General features: G+C 42.3%; 1 protein-coding gene across 2 annotated transcripts; it reads right to left on the bottom strand.

The window, feature by feature from the left end:
* Positions 1–1,758: 1,758 nt before the first annotated feature.
* On the bottom strand, positions 1,759–24,515 carry SRPX2 (sushi repeat containing protein, X-linked 2). 2 transcript variants are annotated; one of them, XM_012810087.2, is made up of 11 exons: positions 24,167–24,515; positions 22,114–22,325; positions 17,765–17,842; positions 9,766–9,957; positions 7,531–7,707; positions 7,114–7,240; positions 6,828–6,949; positions 5,566–5,745; positions 5,110–5,243; positions 3,122–3,243; positions 1,759–2,038 (listed from the first exon to the last, which is right to left on the bottom strand). In XM_012810087.2, exons 2-11 carry the CDS (start codon positions 22,193–22,195, stop codon positions 1,858–1,860), a joined length of 1,395 nt encoding a protein of 464 aa, XP_012665541.1. In that variant the 5' UTR covers positions 22,196–22,325; positions 24,167–24,515; the 3' UTR covers positions 1,759–1,857. The 2 variants fall into 2 exon arrangements, with proteins under 2 accessions (XP_012665541.1, XP_023373696.1); XM_023517928.1 differs by having other exon boundaries at positions 22,114–22,196; positions 24,167–24,486.
* Between the last annotated feature and the right edge of the window lie 490 nt (positions 24,516–25,005).

Below are 25,005 nucleotides of genomic sequence, written 5' to 3'. Positions count from 1 at the left end.
ACTTTTTACCCAGCAACTGCCTAACTTTTTATTTTGCATTTTAAAAGTGAGATTTCCACTAAAACCCTGGTGGAAACAGCTTCTGTCTGACTCACTGCTACCCTCATGTGCTCTGGGCTCATGATTTATGTCCTATCACTCTGCTTTAAAGAGTGAATTTTTAGGGGGTTGAGAGCCTTTTATTTCCTTCTTTTCTCCTGGGCACACTCTGAGTCTTGTATCTGAGTAGTATTATAAAAGATGGAATCTTTCTTCTAGCTTAGAGCTTTCAGCTGTCTTTAAATGTAAAGAAGAAGTAGGGGTAGCATGGCATGTCTAAAAATATTTCTTCTGGAACTGGGATGCTGGTGTTTAAATCCTGACTACACTTACTAGCTGCCTGATCTTAGGCAAATTGCTTAGCTTTGCCGAGCTTCAATCCCCTCACCTGTAAAATGGGGCTAGTACCTACATTATAGGGTTCTTGTGAAGACTTCAGGGCCAATCAGTAGAGCATTTCAAATGGCACATGGCACATAGTGAACGTTCAAGCCTCCCCACCCAGCCTGCTGCTTTCTCCTCTCTAGTCTTCCACTGATCACCCTCTGTGTATAGCTGAAGGAGGAAGACTGCTGAGTCTTCACTGTAACTCTGGCTTCCATGAGTATATAAAACGAGACAATGGGGAGAACATTTTAAAGCTATGGCATACCACTGAGTGGGACTGAAGTCAGAGCAGGGATCTTTGTGTGGCCCCACCCACATGATGCTAGCCACATCCCACATTTACTTTTTTTTTTAAGAAACAGAGTCTCACTTTACCACCTTTGGTAGAGTGCTGTGGCATCACAGCTCACAGCAACCTCCAACTCCTGGGCTTAGGTGATTCTTTTGCCTCAGCTTCCCAAATAGCTGGGACTACAGGTGCCTGCCACAATGCCCAGCTATTTTTTGTTGCAGTTTGGCCTGGGTCGGGTTTGAACCCACCACCCTCAGTATATGGGACTGGTGTCCTACCCACTGAGCCACAGGCGCCACCTCCCACATTCACTTTTAAGCCTGGTTCTTAAGGCTTGACTTTGTGCTGCTGCAGCTCTTGCCCCGTGACCTGTAGTAGTGGTTTTTAAGTCTCCTAGATAACAGGCTGGGGTTTCCTCCAAGGAAATGACATCATTGCCTGCCCTTTGCTATGGGAACTGGAGGCCACAGGAAGAAGAGGTCCTTGCTCATGAGCCAGCTGGAGGGGCAGGAGAGAGCATTCTGCTCTGACTGGATTTCTCAAGCTCCCTCCCACTGTAGCGTTTTCCTAACTCTTAAGTGAAGCAATGGTACAGATAACATTTGAAGCCCAATGTCTGAGAAGGGAAAATAATAAGTAGGTTCAAGGATGTTTTGTAGCCCCCCCACCCCGCCCGCCCCATGATATAGTTAAGCGGAAAGGAAAGCTACATTTGCTTAAAGTGTCCTGGTGGTTGTGATGGTGCTGCCCTCTGCTGTCATCTCACGGTAAAGAACCAGTTAAAACAGCCGGTTAGTGAATGAGTTTAGGATTTACTTATCTGAAAGAATTTGGAGAGCTGGGCAAAGACCCAGGTTAGGAAAGGAAAGCCTTCTACCCCCAACCCACTTGCCCAGGGCCTGTCCTCATCCCCTACCTAGCTTCTTGTGTTCTTGCAATGCTACCTGAAGCAGACACTTGCATAGCCATAGTATTGCACAGCCCTAAAAAGGTGCCTGGAAACTTCTGGATTGGCAAACCTCACCCACCTCAGAGTCCTGTCCCTAAAATTGTGGGAAACCATTTCCTAATTTTTTTATGCCGCAACTTCAGCTAACTAGAGTTTTTTCCTTGACCTCAACCAATGCCCTGGCTCAAGTTCACTCGCATATGTCCCTTTGCTCCCGGCGCTGGGTCAACTCCTGGTCGCTCAGTAGGTAGTCATCAATGAATGTGAAGATTTCCTCGGGGGTGACAGGTTGCATGTAGCGTTCTCTGTCAATACCCTGCTTGTCAACCAACACCATGTTGAAGTAGGAGCGAGTGAGGCGCTGAAATTGCCTAGAGAGAGCAGCCCGGGGAGATGTGAGATCTTGTCTGGGCATCTGTCCCACCAGGATCTACTACCCTCTTACCTTTCCTAGCTCCACTGATGGACTAGTTTATTTCCAATCCTATCCCTTGTCTCCATCCCCTCCACTACCTATCTCAAGTCTCTTTTCTTTTCTAGGTTTAGGTCCTAGTTTTCGTGCCTCTATGTGTTCAGGTCTACTAAACTGTCCTCACCCCACCTGGGGCAGCTTTGTTATTACCTGCTATTACCAGGCTGTGCTTCTATTGTAGGCCCCTTTAGGCAGGACAATCACATATTACTATGTAGGCTACACAGAATAACTCCAGGGGTCACCTGTCACAGACACTGTGCTGTGTGTGCATATCATACATGGTAGCCCTGAAGTTGATAAACACCACTTGGTTAACTCTTCTATCTGTAGCTGCAAGTCTGGAGTCTCTCTCCTATGTTTCCTAGTCTCTCCTCTGAGACTGAATCTTTCTGTCTACACTGAGACTAATCCCTAGAGCAAGTATTGTTTGTAGAGCAGAGAGCAGTGATGGCTTTATTGGCCCTGAGCATATGTGGAGGCCTTAGACGGGCGATAATAGACAAATAATGAGAAAAGTCAATTTCTACCACCTGTCTGTCCCCTATAGCCTTCTCTTTCCCCAGAAGCTGGCAGTTGTGATTCATCTAAATGCCTTTGTAAAAGCACATTCCTGAAGTGCCTAAAGATGCCTTTTTGTTTCTTTGGAAACTGAAGGCACAGAGATGCGGCCAGAAGGCAACAGGATCACGGGACCATCTGAGTGAAGTTTGAGTCTAACTGTCTCAGCCTTGCCCATGCTTCAGAGTCATCTAAATGCTTTTGTAAAAGCACATTCCTGAAGTGATTTTGGGGGCCCAGTCATTTGTATTTTAAGCCCCCATTTGATATTGATGTCTTGCCAGAGTTAAGAACCACTCTCTGGTCTCACCTAACACATCCATAAGAGTTCAAACACAAGAAGTTCCCCGAGTTCTCCCTATTGCCAGTAGCCTGCCTAGGGTTTCTGCCCAACCCTGCCATGCAGCCTCCCAGCCTGGACCTGAGTTCCTCAATGATGTTGGCTGACAGCTGTTGCTCCCGGATGCGCCCCACCTCCTGAGGTGGCTGCCCCACCAGCTCGATGATGGTCACATGCCGCAGATCCAGTCCACAGGTGGATTTCTGGGAGAACAGAATGTTTTTATGGATCAGGCCTCTTCACTCAAAACTAAGGTTACTTGGCTGATTCCTCCTGGGATCACATCAGGTATGAGAAAGAAGGGGCTTCTCCCCCAATGATCACATGATCATGCTGTTGGGTATATAATAACATTTTCCCTCTGCTATTCCTGAAGTACTTACCCAACAGTATTTCCTTTATTCTTCATTCTACTGAAGTGAATGAAACCAGTTATATGATGTGGGATAGAAAAGAGAATTGTCATGACTAAATTGCAGAAACATAATCATTGCTTAGCTTTGCATAGGTTTAAAGTGGTCCTTAATGGGTGGCTAATGTGATATGATAATAATGGCTATTGAATACTTATGCCTCATGCTTTATAGAAAATTCTAACTTACCCTTCCCAACACCCCTAACAAGCTAGAGGGGGTCATTCTGATTCTGTAGAGGAGAAATTAGCTTGCCCAAATTTGCATAACAATGGGATTCTGAGCTGAGATTCAAACAGAAGGCTGATGCCCCTTTGCCCAAGTATGTGCTCTTTATTACTAGGCTATATTACCAGGGTCTTCTCTCGGTCTCCAGGATTTCTCCAAGATAGTGCCCAGTGCTTTTTTCACTACCCTCCATTGTCTTCCTCACAGTGAGCAGCACACCCTGTAACCCCACCCTGGCTCTCTATCCTGCCTTGTCCTTCAGGATTGCCCATTAGCCTGTTACCAGGGCAAGGTTTAAAGAGACATTGAATACTCCCTGGTCTCCTACCCCATTTCATTTTGGGGCTTCCCTCTTGTCCTTACCCTTCAGAGTTATGTCCTCACTGGAAGGTTCCTGTTCTTATTCTTGCTTTCTGTTCAAACTGGAGCTGTCGCCTATGTCTTTCTTTTTTAGATCCCTGAAGGAATGAGGTCCTCTTTGGTCTAGACCTACCCAGGGATCATTATTTTGGTAAAACTTCTACCATCATGGGTCTCTCAGTATTGACTTGGCAACATCTAAAATTTGACCTTTAAAAAACTTCTAAGTAGCTTTTTCTCTTATACGAGGATCAAACTCCTATAGTTCCCAGCAGCTGCTTTTCTTAGTCTTGTCAGTACACTCTAAATTCTCCTCAGAAACCCAGCCTGTTCTTTTAATAAGCTCTCATAGTCATATCTATTCTGTCCTATTTACCTCTTCCTCTATCACCAGTGACTTTGGCTTGGTGGCTCTTAGTACATTAAAAATCATCATGTGACTGTCTGATTTTACTTTACAACACTTTCCCTTCTTTTCTGCTACTGATAGTGGTTAAGGGCACTGATCCTGGAGCCAGACAGCCTGGTTCATTTCCAGCTCTACTACTTACTAGCTAGTGGCCTTGGGAAAATTACATAACATCTCTACCCTTAATTTCCTTACCTATTCAGTGGGGATAATGATAGTATCTACCTCATAAGGATTGTTATGAGAATTGGATGAATACATGTAAAGCTCATAGATTAGTAGCACTTACTGCATAAATGTTTGTTTTTTAGTGCTATTATTCCTTGAAAACAGAAACATGGTTAATTCCCAACATTTACATTTGATCATAACTGTCTTACAAGTCTCTACAGAGTGCTTTGCCATACCCCCTTCCCTTCTTTCACCCAGGCCTCTGCAAGTTACACCCACCACTTCACTGGCTTCATTGCATTTTCAGCAAAAACAAAGCAGTTTTAAAAATGCTCTGAATATGTATGTCTATAGTAAAATCAATCAAATGCTATCCACAAAAAGTTTGAGGAAGTAGGGTTTGTGTTGCAGAGAGCAGCTCTTTGTTTTGGAAAAGGAAAGGGGGTAACGCAAAGGAGCTAAACCCTCATTAGGGGAGTGGGACTTACCTGTAGCATAGAGATCTGCATTTTATAATATTGGTTGGAAGGATCGGGAGCTGAGATGATGAGGAGACGCCGTTTCTCATAGAACTGGTCCAGAAGACCAGCAGCTGAGTTAACATTGACATTAATCTTCATAGCTAGGGCAAAAGCAGATGGTTGGTCAGAATATGGCCTTCTCTTTCATCTCAGCTTGGGTAACTTAACATTTTGAGGAGTTCCAGTCTTTCAGGTTAACTCTTTCTAGTAGTTTCCATTTCCCTTGGGCAAAATTCTGATTTTAAGCTCTTCTTTTTGGTATTCTATGGTGGAATGTTTGACATTTAAAATAGATACATCTCAGAGCCCAACTCTTTCACATCATATACATTGCTATCGGACCCTGTGCCATGGAAAGAGAATCCTCCAAAGCACCCCCCCCAATCAACATGTCCACTCTCTTTATTCCCTGGTTTCACTCACGAGCACAGATAGGCGGTGATCCTGACCACTGGCGGCTGGATTGGCAGACCCGGGAGGGCGTACCCTGGCGCTCATAACCTCCATCACAGTGGTATTCACAGGTGGCACCATAGTTATCTCCTGCTGAGGTGCAGGTAAGGTAGCCATGCTGTGGTGGTTTCAGAGTTGGGCACCGTCTCACTGTCAGGGAGGAGCTCAGGTTAGGGGTTATGATGTCTCTCATAGGAAAGAAAGGCTAACAGGCTTCCCATGCTGGGCTCTCCAGATTAGGACATTCAGTATGATTGGAACAAATGGCTTTTCTGTGTGTCCAATGGCTGGGAATGGAGTTGGAATTTTTGTTAAGGAATTAAATCTGAAATGCAGACAAACATTCCTAAAGTCTGGAAACATGGGTGAATATACATGCATATTGTCATCAAAAGACTATCAGTCATAAAAGAACTTTATGGCCACCCTATGTAGTGATGATCACCTTGCAGAATTACTTTTAAAAGCATAAGTAAATCACAGGACTCTTAAATGTCCATCAATGGGAGAAGGGTTAAGCAAATTATGATCTCTATGATATTAGAGTAGTTAAAATATCTACCGTTAAAATATTTTTGAAGAATTTTTAAATAAAATGGGAAAATTACTTTGTTTTAATGAAAAGTAAAAAAAGGATTATCTGTGATTGGCTGTACAGTATGATTTAAACGAAATATTTTTTAAAAATATGCATAGAAAAAAAACCTGGAAAGAAAATACCAAAAGGTTAATAACAATTGTATCCGCATGATGAAGTAATAGATTTTTTTCCCTTTTATATATTTCTTTATCAAATGTTCAACAGTAAGCATGAATTATTTTTATAATGAAAAAAGCAAAACAAGACAATAAAATACAAAATAAAGAGGAAGAATCAGGCAGCTAGTGCCACCAATTTCAGCAGAGGTGATGACTGAGAATGAAGACTGATTAGATTTGATCATTTTGAAGTCCAAGAAAAGAAAAAGATATAAAGTATCTTTGTGACTTTTATCCAGAAATAGAATGAGGACGTCTTGTTAGGAAGTAATGTTTTCCGAAACACATACATGCACATGTAATATAAGTTTCCTGAATAAGCCTGTTCGGTGTTCTCGTTTTGTTCCTTCTCCCAGTACAAATGAGATGTGTCTACTTCAGGCATAGGAAGGAGAGGGTTGTGGTAGGCTTCTAGAAGGTCAGGGAAGAGCAGGAATAATGAACAATGTAGAAATTGAAAAATTCTTACTGACCTTGTACTTTCACAATGAATTTGCAGCTGGCCCGGTTGTATGCTCGGTCATAGGCAGTATAACGTATCACATGCTCTCCTTCAGGAAAATGAGAGCCAGGCTCAGGTCCTCGAAGTGTTACCCTGCATAGGACAGGGTAAAAGAGCCACTGAGGAAAGAGACCTTTGGAATTGAGGTCTGAGGCATTATCACTGTAGCCTCAGCCTGTGCAGTTTTCGTGTGAGTAGGCTGAGAGGCTGGGAGAAGCTGTTAGGAGGCATAAGGGGCATCTGTTACCCAAGCTTACCTGGTGATGGTACCATCGGCAGAATCTTTCACCAAGGGTGGGTCCCAGTATACTTGAGCAGTCAGTTTCTCTGGTTCTGCCATTTTCTCACGTGAGTGAGGACAACGTATCTTGGGAGGATCTATGTCTGCCAAGGTAATCAATCAAATGTTAACTTGTGGGCCCCTACCTTCCCAGGAGGAAACCCATAGAAACGATACCATACACCATTGGGTAGGTAAAACATTCAAGGTGCTCAAGGAAACTGGGATAAGAAGCCCAACTCCAGAGGAAATGATCACTTTGTTAAGCATGTGCTCAGGGTGCCACCCCCATAGTTAATAAGAATGCCTTCTGTGGCGAGAATTCCACATCTTTTGTGGATATAATATTAGGGTGGTTCTTTGCAGCGGGACAACTGAAGCAACTGGCATTTACCTACACATACAGGCTCGCCTCCACTCCATCGCCCATCTTCCATGCAGATTCGGCTGCGGTCACCTTCTAGGTGGTAGCCGCTGGAACAGCTGTAGTCACACCGGGAGTCAAGAAGCACCCCATTTGTGCAGGTGTAAGTGCCACTAGTGATAAATGGCAGTGCATGGCATCTGATCTCTAAGAGAAAACCAAGTGGCAAGCTCAGTGGCCTGTGGGACTATCTGGAGGAAAATTTTCAGTTTCCACAATGTTCATCCAACACAAAGAGAGCCATATCACAGACAGCAGAAAATACAGAAATTCCATCTGAACTACCCTTACATTTTTGTACCTAACTGCCTTTTCCCCTAATTGTCTTTGTATTTTCATATTATAGAGTATAGCAGGTCTCTTGAGAGAAGTTCTCAAAGAAAGAAATTACTTGTCCAAACCCGTGGACTTCAGAATCAGACCTAAGTTTGCATTCCAGCTAATCAGTAAAATGTGGATATCTCATAGGATTGTTGTGCAGATGAATAGGGACAATACATATACGCCTCTGGCTCATTTAGGGCCTCAGCCACTGTTAAGTTTCATCTCTTCTTCCTCAAATGCTTGATGCTCTGGAGCTCTTTGAAACCTCCTTTTTGAGTTTCATTTTGGCAATCCCATAAGCACTGCTCACTTACCTGTGGAAGTGGGCTGATCCTCTACCCCAGCTAGAATATAAATCAGACTAGTGCCTGAAGGGCCAGGTGTGGTGGTATTTGATAACAGAGGACTTTATGTGCTTTAGATACCACATGTACCAAAAGTGGATGGAGCCTGCCACTGTGAATTATCTGAGCCTGTGCTTGTTAAAGTCTTGTTTGAGAGATACTTGATACTTAAGAGAAGTAGGCCATATATTCCTGTAGGCTGTTCAAGTTCAAATCCTACATAAACTCAGTTGTTGGAGCTTTAAATAAAGATTTATACAAACTATGTTCATTTTGCTTCTTGGCCAGACCAGACTAGAAGATTATTGCATTTTCTGTTTTCCAGTATCCCTTATGAAAAGACCTATGTAAAAATGACCTCCTTGAAATCAAGGCCAAGAAAAAAAAAAGGTTTGCCTGTTCAGATGAATTTGTTTTCTTAGTAACATATGACAGTGAAAACAAGAGATCCATAATGTTTGCTATTTTGTTTCTTATGAGAAAGGTCAAAGCTAGGTTCAGGGCTTCAGTGCAGTAATCAACTCATTCTAGTAACCTGGAAATATGTAGGTCTCCATTCTTTTAACTGGTTTTATGTTCACTTATAATTTTTAGCCTTATGTTTTACAATTTTATCAAGCCAATTCAAATTCATTTAGGAAATGATGGGGCCTAAGTCCTGAAACAACTTAATTCAAGTCACCTGAAGAGATGTGGTGACTGCCTTTTTTCTGGCTATCGACCTTCTTCTCTCCTCCACAGCATCTTCTCTGACCAGCCCCATTTCCCTCTGAATGCTTAGCACTTCTGCGTCTAGTTACATGACATTCATGTGCTTACGTTTATGTTTCTATCCCATTAGTCTACAAGTAGCCTGTGGGTACTTGAGGAAGTGAGTAAGCTCCCAAAGTGCCCAATATAGGGCACTGCACACATGACTGTCATATAAATGGTATTGAGCCACAGACATATGGATAGACAAAGGTCAGCTGCTAAAAGGGTGTAGGTTGTGGAGCTTGACTAAGAGGTAGGGATTTGGAAGCTGAAGGACAACATAATTTGGAATGTGCGCGTACTACACATTAGCACCCTCACATTCTAACTTTTGGGATTTTTCTGATTTTCAGAAGAAAATGAAGGCTAGCAGATACCACACAACTTCACTGCTAAGGCATTCTAAGGTTGTAGACCAGGAAGTATAGCAGTTAATCATAGGTGAAAAAGAGTCAGATACCGCACATCCACAGGAGCTCCAGAAGCAGGCCTAGGTCCATATCAGATCTCAGGCCCAAGCCTTAGCCCTCTATGTGTACTCCTGGGCTCCCTGAATCAAAAGGGTTGGTTGCAATGCCATGCTGCTTAAGTAGTAGCCACAGGGAGAGAAAATGAACTAGAATGTTAGCATCGGGAGAGGCCTGCTTAAGGGTCTATGGAAAATTCTCAATTTGCACTTGAGAGAAGGGCATAGTAAAACCTCCAGGTATGTACCCTCAGTGGCTGGCTGGCTGGCTGGCTTCTCTGGAATACACACATCAGCATATGCACAAATACAACTTACGCCTGCAGTAGGCAGTTCCAGACCAATGACGGCTTGGCAGGCATTGCACGGACCTCCGTCCAATCAGTCGAAAGCCCCGGTCACAAGAGAGCTCGCAACGTGTTCCCAGGCTGCTGTGATAATTTCCTCCTCTTGGTGAGTAGCATGTGGCTTCTCCATCCTGGATATTTAATGTATAACACCACCGGGGGACTGTAGCGATAGAAGAAAAGTAAGCTAGAGGTATAATAATTAAGACCATGTGGTGAAAGAATAGGCATATAGATGAATGGAACAGAATACAGAGCCCAGAAGTAGACCCACACAAGTATGTCAAAATGATTTTTGAAAAAGGTGGAAAAGCAATTGAATGGACAAAAGATTGCCTTCAAACAAATGGTGCTGGCACAGTTGTACTTCCACATGCAAAAGGAAAAAAAAACCCCACCTCTACCTAAGTCCTATACCTTATGCAAAAATTAACTCATAATAGATAATGGACTTAAAAAAATAGGAGAAATTCTCCAGAATCCAGGGCTAGGCCAGTAAGTTTATTACGTGACATCAAAAGTACATAAAAGAAAAATTAATAAATTGGACCTATGTTGTCAAAACTAAACACTTTAGCTTCATAAAAGGCATTTATGAAGAGATGAAAGACAAGCCACAAACTAGGGAAAAAACTATTTGCAAGCCATATAACTGTCAAAGGACTAGTATCTATAATATAGAATGAAGTCTAAAAACTCAATAATGAAAAAGCAAATACTCTTAGAACATGGGCACCAGTCCAGTTAGGCATGTCACCAAAGAGGATAAACCGATGGCAAATAAATACGTGAAAAGATGTTTAGCATCAATATTCATTAGGGAAAATGCAAATTAAAACCACAGTGAATTACCATTTGTATACCCATCTGAATGTCTAAACTTAACAACAAAAGCTGGCAATGTCAAGAGCAGGTGAACATGGAGAGAAACTGGAACTCTTATACATTGCTGGTGGATATGCAAAAATATAGTCACTTTAGAAAACATTTTGTAGCTTCTTATAAAGGTAACACCATACTTTCTTGAAGAAAGGCACATCTACCATATGACTCTGCAATCCTACTTTAAGGTATTAACACAAGTAAAATGAAAACCTATATCCATGTAAAATGCTGTATGCAAATGTCTAAAGTAGCTCTATTCATAATTGCCAAAATCTGGAAACAACTCAGATGTCTCTCTATGAGTGAATGGTTAAGCTAAATGAGGTTTTTCCATGTAAAAAAAAGTGCTGAAACATGCAACAACATGGATGAATCTCAAATGCATTTTGCAAGGTAAAAGAAACCAGACTCAAGAGGCTACATATTATAGAATTCCATTTATATGACAAAATATAGAGACATATATAGGCAAAAATACAGTGATGAAGTACAGATCAGTGGTTGCCAGAGATCGGGGTAAAGGTAGGGGATAACCTCACAAGGTTATGCTGGGCAAATTTTTGAGGTGATGGAACTGTTTTGTATTGTGGTGGTGGTTACCTGATCCTAGGCATTTGTCAAACTCAGAATTGTGCACCCAAAGAGGGAACCTTATTGTATGTAAATTTAAAATAAGTTTTTAAAAAATAACATGAAAATGTGAGCTAGAGAGAGGAAGGGAAAGTGATATCAAAGAAATCTGCTTAGGAATGAAAGCCCAATCTCCGTTCAGAACTGAGCACAAAAGGTTATAGGGTTGGTAAATCATAAAGATATCATAAAGATTCCTCATGGGGTATACAAAATAAATGACACTTCAATGGATTCAGAGTTTAAAGGGACATTTGTAAACAAGCAGAGGGCCACCTGCCTAGAGATGCATATAGAACATGGTGCAGATCTGGTAGCCTAGGGTTGGGAAGGTTAAAGTCTCACGTGAGCTGATTCAGTTTCCAAATCCTAAGGGACAAAAAAAAAGATGGGGCTTTGGAAAAAAAAGTAGATGAACTATCCAAAGGAACAAGGAAAGGCTAGAGCCTCTGCTTGAGTGCAGCTGGCGAATGAAGACAGATGGCAGTGAGAAAACTATTCTTCAACCATTGCCACACGTGGGGTTTCCAGCATTAGTTTTGAGCTTGTGGCAGTGACACACGGCTGCCATCTGGAGACACTATCTCCAAATTACAGAAAGTCTCTTAAGCACTATTGTTGTAGAGCTGTTGATTATAAAGCGACAACACATGTCACAAAGACCTTATTTGGGAGACTGGGACTTCAACAATCACTCCACTTCTATTTTTCTCCCATATTCTATTAAGGAAAACACACATCAGATTGGAATGGGGAGAAGAAGCAAGAATGGTAAAGGGAAATAAAAACCTCAGGATAAATGCTGAGACAGTAGGAGAGGCCCCAGCTATTATAAATTAGTTTAAACTTGCTGACCTGGAGGAATCCTGGCATCAAGACAAAATGTTGAAAGACCAAGAAGGACAAAAACATTATCTCAATTTTCAAATAAGGAAGAAGGTAGCCTCTGGGAAGTATAGGCTGGTGACACTGGTAGCACTGATAGCATAGTATTCTAGAATATTTAAATGTAAGGCTTATGGCAGTTAGAGAAGCAATGATCTCCAGGAGCCCTTGGAAACAAGTAAGTCCAGACTGACCTCATTTCCTTTTGAGTTGGGTCACCAGACTGGTAGAGCAGGAGAAATGAGGGGTACTCTTTGTGGAAACAAATGAGGCATGTGATTATGCTTTTCATGCCGTTAATGTGGATGAGAAGAAGAAATAAGGGGAGGTGAAAATACAGTTTAAAAGATTCATAACTGGCCGAGAAACTGTACCTGAAGAATGTTAATATGAAACTGAAATGAAGAATGTGGTTAAATACTGCATGGCAAAAATGCCTGGTGGGGAATGTGTAAGATCTTTACTGAGAATCTGCTGTGTGCTAGGCATCACACTGCATATTTTCCTTAGCACAGATATCATCTCATAAACCTCTCCCAATAGCCCTGTGAGGTCAGTAGGAATTTATCTGTTTTTTGCAGATAAGGAAGTAACTCGCCCAGACTCCCTCAGTAAGTAAAGGGGCAAAGCTTGGATTTGAATTCAAGCTTTGTCTGCTCTAAAACCCATGTTCTTTCTAACCACAATAGCTGCCACTTCAGCATGATAGGCTGCTATTTTGAAGTAAACATTGACCTTGTTGAATAGGTAACATATCCACATGGCTCGAAAACTCCCAAAGTCTAAAAAGTTGCACAATAAAATGTCTGCCCCCCACCCACTTAAGTCCCCTCCCAAAGAACCTCTGTTAGTAGTTTCCTTATGCATATAAAGCAAAGGTTGGCATAGCTAGTTATGTTTCCCCTGCTTTTTGACACACAGAGTAGCATTATTATGCCCACTGTTGCACAACTTAATGATGTATTTGGAGATCTCTTTCCATCACCACATAGCAAGCACGTGATTTATCTAAATCAGTGATTTTCAACTGGTATGCCATGAGAGGATCTCAGGTGTGCCATGAAAAATTTTAAAGATCTTTAATTAAATTATTTTTGAAAGAAGTTCATAGCACAATAAGTATATTCTAGTTTTTATTTTTTTGATCAACATAATTTAAGTGTGCTGTGGAAGTTTAACTATAGGTCCAAGTGTGCTGTGAAGATAAAAAAAGGATGAAAAACACTGATCTAAATGAAATAACATAAAATATATAGCACAGTGATTGGTACATAATAGGTGTTTATCCAGGGTCAAAGATCTGGAAGGTGGAGGAACTGAGATTTGAACTTAGGCTTGTGGCCTCTGCTTTCTGTAGCTATTCATCCATCTCTTTTTAGGACATGTAAAGAAAAAAAAAGTGCTGAAAACAGGGTTGAAAGGGCCTTCTTTGTGGCTATCTTCAGATAACCCAGGCACCATGACTGGCTTGCCCAGGGATGAGGCAAACTGTGAGGAAAGCAGCAGCCCAGCGAACTGAGGGCAGACTTCAGAAAAGGGTTTCTGACTTCAAGCTAGGAGTCAGAATAAGGGCATGACAGAAAGTGTGAGATGAGTGAAAATGATAGCAAATGACATGGTAGTTTGCTCTAAAACAAGGATCTGATTTTTTACTGGCTAGTTCTTTTCTTAAACAATGAGTTACATTTTTGATGACTGAGATAGACTGAGCGTGGCTCTGGAGTCAAAGACCTGGGTTAAAATTCCTGCCGTGCTACTTCCAAGTTCCATCTCTCTAAATATAACTTACCTGAGCTTAGTTTCCTGATCTGTAAAATGAAGGATAATAAACCAGTTCATAGGGCTCTTGTACAAATCAAATTAAATTGAATGCATAAAATAGCTAGCCCTATGAATGATATTCCCTAAGTCAGTGTCTGGATTTGAGCTACTGTCTCATCCTTCTTCAAGCTACAACTTGCTGTGGCTTCTAGTGTTAGTTTTAAGCATGTGATCTGTGACACACAACTGCCATCTGGAGATATCATCTCCAAATTATGGAAATTTCTTAAGCAGTACAGTTGCAGAACGGTTGATTATGAGGTCACAAAGACATAACATGAGAGGTTGGCACCTCAGGTTGTTATTTTCCTGGCCACCCTCTCCCTCTCATCATTGATAACCTCACTCAATTTCTTTTATGCCCTGAGAGTAAGTCCCTAAGAGAGCTATGAGACTCTAGATCCCAAGGCCAAAATCTGCTATACAGCTTTTCTTTTCTTTTTTTGGCCGGGGCTGGGCTTGAACCTGCCACCTCTGGCATATGGGGCCGGCGCCCTACCCTTTTGAGCCACAGGAGCCACCCGGCTTGTATTTTTCTAATGGGCTTTCTGTTCATTTAAAAATAACCAATGAAGAAAGTTAATGTTAATCATAGGGCTACCAAACCCCTTGAAAGTACCATGTGCATCTGTTTTTTTCTATAAACCTCTTCCATTTATAGTTTCCTACAATCTGGCTTCTGCTCCCAGAATGCCAATGGTCAACATCTACTTTTTACATGGTTTGGTGGGCATGGCACACATGCTCCTTCTGTTAAAGAATTATTTTGTTGGGAGTAATAAAGAGTAAACCAAAGAAGTAATACACAATGAATACCAAATGAATGGCTTAGAGAATAAACATTTATTTCATAGGAGGTACATAGTGGGTACTCAGTAAGTATTCAGTGAAATAATGAAGGGGTGAGGGAAAGCTCAATGTGGTCTAAGGCAGTCTGGGAACAGAGCAAAGTACCCAGGCTGAGCATAGATTTCATGTGGGGAGAAGGAATGGGTAAGGATTTGTCAGGCTGGAGCTAGACTGAGGCCACATTCTGGTTAAAAATGGTCACTAGGCTTGGGGGAGGGGGAAACATGAATCAGAGAATCTAGTTAGAGGTAACTGCCATTATCCATGTATAAAGTAAATGTTTTAATCCCATGGATTAATAAATAAAGGATAGGTCTTGGTGACTGTGAGAATTGATGAGGAAAAAGAGGCTACTAAAGGTGATAGGGGCTATTAGAGGTGATGTCAAGATATTTAGAAGTCCAAGTAACCAAGACAATGTGGTACCATTATCTGAAGTAAGGTTAGCTCATAGAACCTTTTTCAGGCAAGGTGAAAGAAATTTGTTTTAGACATTGCCAAATGGAAGTGCCCAGCATCAGCTGGAGTTCAGGAGCTCAGGAGATGGGTCAGGGTTGCCAAAATTTAGATCCCAGCCTCATTATCTTTGTTGTCACCACTGGAGAGCCCATATCCTTTCTTAGTTTCTTCTGTAGCCAGAATAGTGAAATGTAATGGAGCCCAAGAAGGGAGGTTAAGAAGAAAGAGACAGGCTCACTGCTGCTAGAGGGACTGAAGAGTCTAAAGCTTCTGAATGACAAGAAAGGTCACCTGTCACTGGGAGAGAGCTGTGATCTTAAGAGTTGTCATTTCAGCTTGGAGATCTGTGTGTGGGTGGGAAATAGATTATAAGGAGTTTATGAGTTAGTGGGTGTTGAGATAGTAAGCCAATGGGGAGCATTGGCAGTGAAAAGGAAACAGGTAGACGATAGCTAGAAAGAAGCACAGAGGAATCCAAAGCTCTGATATTTTCTCTATTGAATCCATTTTCTCAAAGACCAACAGTTGCCAGATAAAATGTTTTCTCTTTATTTGATCTCTTTGTAATATTTGACACAGTCGATCTCTTACGACTCCTTTTACCTAAAACTCTCTTCTCCTGTGGCTTCTATGATATGAAAAAAATCAAGCCATTCTCCTCCTACATGACTGACCACTAGCTCTCTCTTTTTCTGTTGTTGGCCCTTTTCTCTTACTCATATCTATAGATGTCTTCTAAGCCTCTGACCTTGGCCCTATGCTCTCTCAAACAGCCCATCCATCTAAGCCTATGACTCATGAAGCTCCATCTTTCTACTCCCAACTGTTTAAAAAATAGGACATCTTTACCAAACCAATTGTCTTTTTTAACCTTGTCTTTCTGAGAGGGGTCTTATAATTCTCATAGATATTCATACTGGATGCTTTCAGATATCAGTTGTTTTCTTAGCTTCTTGGTACATCAAATCTGTACCAAGTCTTGTCATCTCTTTCTTTGAAACATCTCTGGGGTTCATCCTTCCTCTCCATTTTTCCTATTATCTTTAATAATCTCTAGGCAATATTCCTGTAACTGGTTTCTGGAGAATCTTCTTGACTCAGGTTCTATGCCTCCCAAACCTTCTTTCTGTACAGAATAACTAAGTTAATGTTCTAAAATTACAATTTACTGTGTCACTTCCCTATGCAAAAATATATGATGGCATCTTATATGTGTAGCTTCTAGTACAACAGCTAAACTCTTCTGCATGGCTTTCAAAGCATAGAAACAGAGAATCAGAAACAGAAGGGATATTAGATATCACTTGGCCTAACTTTTGTTATAATGCAGGAATGGCTATTCAGCATTCTTCTCAGATAGTCCACCTGCCTCTCCATAGATCCATAGATCTTTCCCTAGGTCATGGAATCTTTCCTAATTTGGTCTTGCTCTTTATATTTTCCTTCCTTCCTTCCTTCCTTCCTTCCTTCCTTCCTTCCTTCCTTCCTTCCCTCCCTTCCTTTCCTTCCCTCCTTTCTCTCTTTTTGAGACAGAGACTCACTTCATTACTCAGTCTGGAACTGGAGCGTAGTGGGGTGATCATAGCTCACTGTAGCATCAAACTCCTGGGTTCAAGTGATCCTCCTGCCTCAGCCTCCCCAGTAGCTGGGACTATAAGCATATGCCAGCATGCCTCACTAATTTTAAAATTTTTTGTAGAGACAAGGTCTCACCATGTTGCCCAAGCTGTTGAACTCTTGGCCTCCAGCAATCCTCCTGTCTTGGCCTCCTAAAGTGATGGAATTACAGGCATGAGCCACCATGCCCAGTCTCAACTTTTCTTTTCTACTATTCTTTCCATAGTTCCTCTCCTCTAGTCAGGCTGGTTTCTTCTTAGCTCCCTCCTCTTTCAGCTTTGTTTTTACCTCCTTATCTTTAACCATCTGCCTTGATGAATGCTTTCTTTTTGCCCTTTCCAGTTCTCAAAATCCTGCCCATCATCCTAGGCCTAGTCTAAACATCATCTCTCATGACCCCTTTCCTGACTTCTTTGTCTTAACTCCTATTGCATTTACTGCTACCACATAGCTTCACACTTACTTGCTCTATACACACTAATTTTATCTTCCTCGTGACCCCAACAGAACATAAGCTCCTTCAGAGACATAAAAACCATATCCTAGACTTTATATCACCCACAGGCTTGCTTTAGATAGGATTTTTCATAGAGTAGATACTTAGTCAATACTTAGTGATTAATAATAGACAACCTTCAGGCTAGAGGGGTGGGGTCACATAGCAAGTCAGTAACCAAGTTCATGGTTAGAAATCACAGGCCCTGATTACCTGTGTGGCAGTTTTGGGAACATATGAAGCAAACCTGATAAGGATGCTTCAGATATGGACCTAGGTCTTAGGCCAGAAAAAAACCTTTTTAAGCCTGAGAAACAGAAAGCATTACCTCGGTAGTCCAGGGAGGGAGCCTGTGGAACTTCTGCATATACTTCATTGTAGCTTTCATCTGGATAATAGCCTGAACCTAGAAAGAAGAAGACAATATCAAGATGGTGTCTTGATTTCTCTCTCAAATCCTTCCCAACCTCCCCCACCAATTCAACTTTGTTCCTGAGGACATGATGCTTCATGGATGGGTCAGGAGTCAGGTGGGGGAAGTTTTGCCTTGTAAGTCATCAGAACTATCATGGACAATATTCAGCACCTCAGGTGCACATAGGGCAAGATCATGGTCAGGGGGCTCACTGGTAGGACTAGGAAACTCCATTCATAAGAAAAAATAATCAAACTTGTTGGCCATTCATCAATTCTGTCAGTCTGGCCTATATATGTATATGACCCATTTCCTTGATGCAATACATGAGTCTTGGTGAGGCACTGATGACCAAGCTCTGAGGATGGACCATGGTTCTAGGCAGGGGGAAAAATAGTGTCTTCTCTCTAGTGACAGACCTGCTGACAGTCCTCAAAGTGAAACAGTAACTCAAGCTCCCATTAGCCCACAGGGCATGAGCCTTTTCGCTGCTGGGGGTGGCCATTGCAGAAGAGGGATGGTTGAAAAGGTAAGGAGAAATGAGAACAGTTTTGTGAGCACTTTGTTCTCATTTGGAGGAAAGGGATGGCAGAGTCCTTTGGATAAATTTCCTGTTTCTCTAATCAGCAGGAGCTTTAACAGGGAGCTGCTGAGCTAAAGAACATTCCTAATCTACTTCCGTCCAGTTAAGTGGAGCAGTCCCTGGTGGAGGCAGGTCTGCGGCTGTCTGGGAGACTAAACAGTATGTTCCACCAGACGGCAGGAAATCGGTCATGAATGTGAACTAATTGGAAAACAACTTGGTCCTTTCCGGAGAGAAATTTCCGGAAGCCCTCCTTTCAGCCTCCCTGAGCCCTAAAGCACGCACAAGAATAGGGAAGCCAGTGTGCTGGAGTCAGAAGACAATTTCCCATTTCCAGGGGAGGGTGTGCTTCCAGGGCAGGACTGGATTTTAGTGCAGGAGCCCTTTGGCCTGTGTAAACACTCAGACCACAAGCATGCCTCCTCACTGGGAAGAGGCACAGGCCCCCTGCACTGAAGGGTGGAGCAGAGGGCTAGATATGAAGCTCCTCCATTCCCCACACGCCCAGACTGGAGGTGGGGGGATGCGTTGGGAAACCAGTCCAACTTGGTGAACAAGGGAATGAATCAATTGGAAAGTTTGCCCTATGAAATCATGTCCTTGTTGGTTTGCCTCCATTCCAAAGGAAAGAGTTCATATTTTTCTCTTTCCCTTTCTTTCCCCCCTGTTTTCCCTTTTAAGTTCTTCTTCTGGCTCCCCTTTATTTTCCCGTAGGCCTCATCTCTCCTGCTCTCTCTTTTCCCAAATGGAAAGTTTCTTTGTAGCGAGGTCATGGAATTCTTGTCAGCTGTTTGAGTTTAGTCTTAGTCTCAAAGTCTTACAGCTCCTATAAACAGGAGACCAGATGTGTGTGATCCCCTAAAGTATTAGGTCTCCCTGCTCTTGTTATAGAGCTGGCTTATGTAGAAACGCTTAGCGGGGAGCAAATAGCTGTTTACTAGAAGAGAAAATGGGAGTGTCAGTGGCATATGGCTGAATAACAGTAACACAAGGACAACAATGACTGTTAACATTACTCAGCTTGACTTTGGGTTTAGCTTATTGTGTATGTTCACTCATTATGTCACCATAAAATTTCAGTAGGGTAGGCATTACTATTGCTCTTCAATGTCCAGAAGAAGCAGCAGGCTCAGAGGAATCAAGGGAGGTGTTCAGTATCTCATAGCTAGTTAAGTAGTAGAGTGGGCATTCCAGCCCAGGTCTGTTTGACCTCTACTTACCAGACTCAGATGCTTTGCTAAAGATGGTGGTTAGGGAGAGCTTTTGACAATGTCCAGCAGGGATGAAAATGCAAAACCTTTCTTGCAATCTAGCTTTTAAAATTGTGTGGGGGATTGAAGGCCACCAAGTATTTTACATCATTCCAGAATTATAGGGGATATGGGAAAACTGAGGGGAAGGTTCAATCAGGTAATTACAGTGTCCATCAGGGTGTGGAGGTAGCTGGGCCAGTGTCAAGTTTGCTTTGTGCTGGAATAAGCTCAGGCCCCCTTACCACTTTAAACCTTTCCTCACTTTGCCTGTCTGTTTCTGAAATGTTGGAATACTGAGATGCTGTATAAGAATAAACCTAGAGGGACCACTCCCTACGTTATTCTATGTGCTTATCACTTTTCAGCCCTGGGAGGAGGGAAGGGCTTGGGCAGCATTCCTTAGCTTCTTTAGGTCAATCAGTGGATGATTACTGTGTGGTCTGTTACTGGTTCCTTCAACCTCCACAGCACAGTCTGGCCCTCTAGGCACGGCCCTTCACAAAGTTATTATTGGGCATGTAATTAATGGAGACTAGTTTAAGAACCACATTAATGCTTGGCTTATGATAACAGATACAGTCTGACTTTCTGAGCTGCACAGATATGCCAATACACACTTTTAACTCACTCTTTGCTTTATTTATAATTCTTAACCCTTCCTAATCCTTGGACCCTTTTCCTTCTTAGCCCTGAATCCATACTTGTCTGCTTTCCTTGTACCATGCCCATTTTAGGACAAGGCTATAGAAGTGAATAAAACAGTCTTGAATTCATAGAGTGTGTCAATCAATATTTGTTGAATGAATGAATGAATGAATAAATGCACAGGGGTAGGCCCAGAAACTTAGTTAGCAATGTAGGGTAAGATCATTGAAACTTCAAATACCTCTCATGCAGCCTCCTAAGAATAGAAGAGGGCAGAATGAGTGGGTTTGCAGGGCTGTCAGAGATCTCACCAGCCTGGGCTTGTCAGAAGGAGTGACCTGGCGATTCACTATGGTAGACATTACCCCAGTGGAATTGGGTAGTGCCATCTTTGCAAACATCCCTTTGAGGACATCAAATGAATATAAATTAAAAAAAATCTACTTTTGCATGCCACAAGGTTTCATACATGTGTTCAAAATTGGCCTTTGAGCCATCTAATCTTCCTTCCTTTAGTCCTGTGGTCTTTGGCTGGATTTTGGTCTTCTGTACTTGAACTGAAGCTAGGGGGAAGTTGTGTGAGTTGGGGGCAGCTGCATATTTATCTCCTGGAGACTTGGGGCTCCTTTAACCCCAAACAGTGTGTGCTCTGCCAAGGGCTTGACTTGAATTTTTTCATTTCAATGTCAGCCCTTGTGTTTCACCCCCTACAAAGCCAGGTTAAGCCAAAGAGGGGAAGAAGTTTGCATATTTGTTTGAAAGCTTGATGCAGCTGTTCCAGAAAAACAGAGCTACTGCCAAAGGCCTCCACCAGGAGCTAAGGGCATGTGGAAAATTTTAGCTGCAATGACTGTGGCTGTGATGGGAGTAGTTTGTTATTTACTCATCTCTGGATATTTTCCTAACCCCATTGGTTGGGCCTGTCTCCTTCCCCCAATCTCCCCAGCCCCTGTGAGGGCAGACACTGCAGGCCACAGAATATTCTTAGCACTTGGAATGCCAGCTGTGCCCCATAAAAAGCTTCTGTATGCCACCTCATTATCCTTCCCTCATGGATCTCCCCTCCCCCTTTCCCTCTCCTCACTGAGTCTGATCTCTTCCGCTGGCTCTCTATGTCTCCCAGGGTGAAGAGTGAAGTGTTCAGGAATCCAGAAATCTTCATCCCTTCTGAAGTCAGAAATGAATCGGAAGAGACTGGGGAATTCCTGATTAAGAGAATGTGATCTGTATTGCCGTTAACAGTTTTGGCAGAAAGGGGCTGTAAAAATCTCATTTTATAAAATAGGGCCAGGGAGAGAGTGGGAGAGAGATAGAGATAGACACACAAACACACGTGCATGTGCACACACACACAAAATGGAAGCAAGTCTGATGGATTCTTTTTTCCCTTGAAAAGATTGCCTGTCTCCCTTATTTTTTCCTAATTAAGGTATGTAGTTTAAGGTCTGCTTTTGTGGTCTTGACAAGGGTATTTGACTCATAAAGAAATTGATATTAATAAAGATTAGACTCATAAAGAAATTCATATTGGAGGATGGTTTTCAGGAAACTAAGTGGAGAAGCAGGAAAGACACTGGCCTCAAAGGTGATGTCCAATCTTCTCATTTTTGTGCTTGCCTAATCTATTTTCAAATATCTCTTGCTAGGGTTGCAATGTTTAACCATCTTTATTGCACTTTAGTAGTTCTTCTCTGTATCTAAGATAGAGGTCTCTCATTGTAGTCTAAGTATCTAGGCCCTGCCCTCCCTGGAAATAATGGATAACAGCTCCCAGAACTTACCTGCATACCATGTTGGTGTCACTGCTGGAGTTAGGAAGAGCAGCAGAGAGAGCGCTCCTCTTTGAGTTAGTTGGCTTGCCATCCTTGAAAGGGAGAGTTAGGGAGATAAGAATACAGGTATGTAACTTGAAGTACCAGGGCAAAGGAAAATGACTTTCAGAAATCAGCCATCAGTGAGTTTCCGTAAGTGAAGGAAAGCAGAAATACAGCACCTGTGTGGAAGAAGGTAAATTTAAAAATTACTGAGTGTCTGTTATATCGCCCCCCCCCACATAAGGGTCTTCCACCTTATAGAATGATAGGACTTCATTTGTTATTTATGGCCCCTTTTCTTCCCATGAGTAGGACATAAAATGATCAATCTTCAACTGACTTTGGTGGGATCAGATGCAAATGTTCCATGCTTCAAGTTACAGAGAGGGACACTGAGGTACCAAAAGTAAAATAAGGCCAAAATAAAGTCACATACAATCAGAACGTAATCTGGTGATCTAAAGGCTTCCAGCTAATGGTTTTGCTCTTTCAACTAGCATTTCCTAAACACTCATCTGGGAAAATCTTAGCATATATGGTCTAAGAGCTTGAACTCTGGAGTTACGCAGATCTGGATATAAATCCAATTTTGTCATCTATTGCCTGTGGGGCCTTGGACAAATTCCTTAACTTCCCTGAGCCCACATATCCTCATCTATAAAATGGGACTAATAATAGTATCTACCTCAGAGAATAGATTATTGCCTGGCACATAGGGAAGCAATTTTATATATATATATATATATATATATATAAAATACAAAGTTAGTAATAATATTGTCTAATAATGTTGTCATAATATGTGTATATATTAGAATTATATATTAGACATATTGTCTAATATGTGTGTACATAGGTGTCATATATGGGTACATATATGTGTACATATGTGTGTACAAATGTACACATATACATAATATGTGTGTATATATATTAGATAATATTATTACTAACTTTGTATTGGGCAGGACTGGATGTTTCCTCTTCTAGTCTCGTCTCACAGGAGATAACTATACTCTGGCTCTCTTCTTAGCTTTGGGTTTTGAGGCTTAGTGGTTTGGTAGTAGCTTCTGGCTTTCTAGTCTAGCCTAACCTTCTAGTTTTACTGTGCTGAGCCAGCAGGAAGCCAGTGTGAGGTTGGGGAGGACCTACTGAGGTACATGAGGAGAGGGTGAGCAGGCTCTCGGTGCCCTCTCACTTCCTGTCCTGTCCTCACTCTAATAGGATGAGTTTTGTGGTTCCCAGTGGTCAAATACTTCATAAATGACAGTATTACAACTTACTGCCCGTTGGTATAAATTGGCCACTGGATCTTTCAGTAAGCACCCATTTACCCATATACTTTCAGTGAAGCGCTGTGCTCAGGGGACCAGTCAGTCCCAGAAATGGAGAAACAAAAAGATGGCAGATTTTGTCCAGAGTCCCTAAGTGACATGGAAAGTCCAAGAAAGGCAAAAATTTACTTCCCAATTCATTGCTATTTGGCTTCAGATTTTTTCCAGCGAGGGGCAAGGAAAGTGACAGTAAGTGAAGGAGGCAAGGAAAGTAGAAAGATGTGAAAGAAAAGCAAATCTGACAGAGCTAAAGGAAAGAGATGGATAAAAGTAGAAAGAGGCAACAAATGGAGCAGAAAGAGGAGATTAGAGAGAGATCCATAAAAATGAACAGCTAGATAACTAGTCACTGACCCCTCTCTCACATCTAGCCTTCATCCAGTTCTGGAGCAGGGGCTTTCCTTCTTTAGACCCGACATTCTGAGGCTGTGGACAACTTACCTGCCCATAATCTCAGATGAAAACGTAGAGTCAATCATCCTTCTGCTGTGGGCTGAGAAGGTAGCAGGAACATGTGTTTGCTGCTGGGTCACAGCACAAACGAATCACAGCGTATGATTCAGTTTCATAAAAGAACTTTTCCCCACCTAACTTCAGTCGTATTTCCCAAGTCCCAGGTCTCTTTATCCCCTCTGTGGTTGTGAATTGGGGTAATGTAATGTGGTGGGGTTAATTGCAAATCTTACCTGTTGTATGGTCTTTTGTGCTTGCTTTCTCTCTCCTCCTCTTTTTCCTTCGTCTCTGCTCTTCTCATCAGTTGGAAAAAACCTTCTATTTTAACATTCCTAGAACGAGTGGCTCCTGGTCGGTCTGGGCCTCCGGGATTCTGTTAACACTGCCCAGATGTTAGGACATCCGCATCTGCCAAAAGTTTCCTTAAAGCTGTATTATCCCCACAGCTATAGTTGTTCGTCCTTCAGAGAAGGGTTTTAGAGAGATGGGAGAGAAGGAACATAGGGATTAGAGGAACTCAGTTCGTCTGCTGGGGAAAAGGGGGAGTGTGAATGGCACTGGCTCTAAGCCCGTGAGTCTAGTGATGACTAACAGAGGCTGGCTGAAGGGCCTCCAGAGATGTGTTGCACTGAAGAACAATTTTTATGACTCAGCATGACATCAGGATTGAATGAAAAGGAATTTCACAAACTCCAAGGAGAGGGGAAGAATGTAGCTGCCTTTGATATTCCCTGGAGATTTCTCCTATAATTCCTTATACCCTTCAACCAGGGGTCCTCAAAGTTTTTAAACAGGAGTCAGTTCCCTGTCCCTCAGACCGTTGGAGGGCTGGACTGCGAGCCCTGGGACGAGTCAGTTGCTAAGCAGGACAGGCAGGGGCGGCAAAAACACCCGTCTGGGCCGGGTAAATGTCCTAGGTGGGCTGCATGTGGCCAGCGGGCTGTAGTTTGAGGACCCCTGGCTGGGTTGCCTTGTCATCTATGTGGTACTAGGCCAGTCATACTTCAAAACCCCCACTCTGGTGATTTAACTTCTCTGGACTTTAGTTTCTGATAAGATTATGTTGTTTACA

This window comes from Otolemur garnettii, unplaced genomic scaffold, assembly GCF_000181295.1.
Source record: "Otolemur garnettii isolate 467f Iridium unplaced genomic scaffold, OtoGar3 scaffold00125, whole genome shotgun sequence".
NCBI classification, from domain to species: Eukaryota; Metazoa; Chordata; class Mammalia; order Primates; family Galagidae; genus Otolemur; species Otolemur garnettii.
Note: the sequence above shows the minus strand (reverse complement) of the source record. Positions and strands in the feature narration are given on the sequence as shown.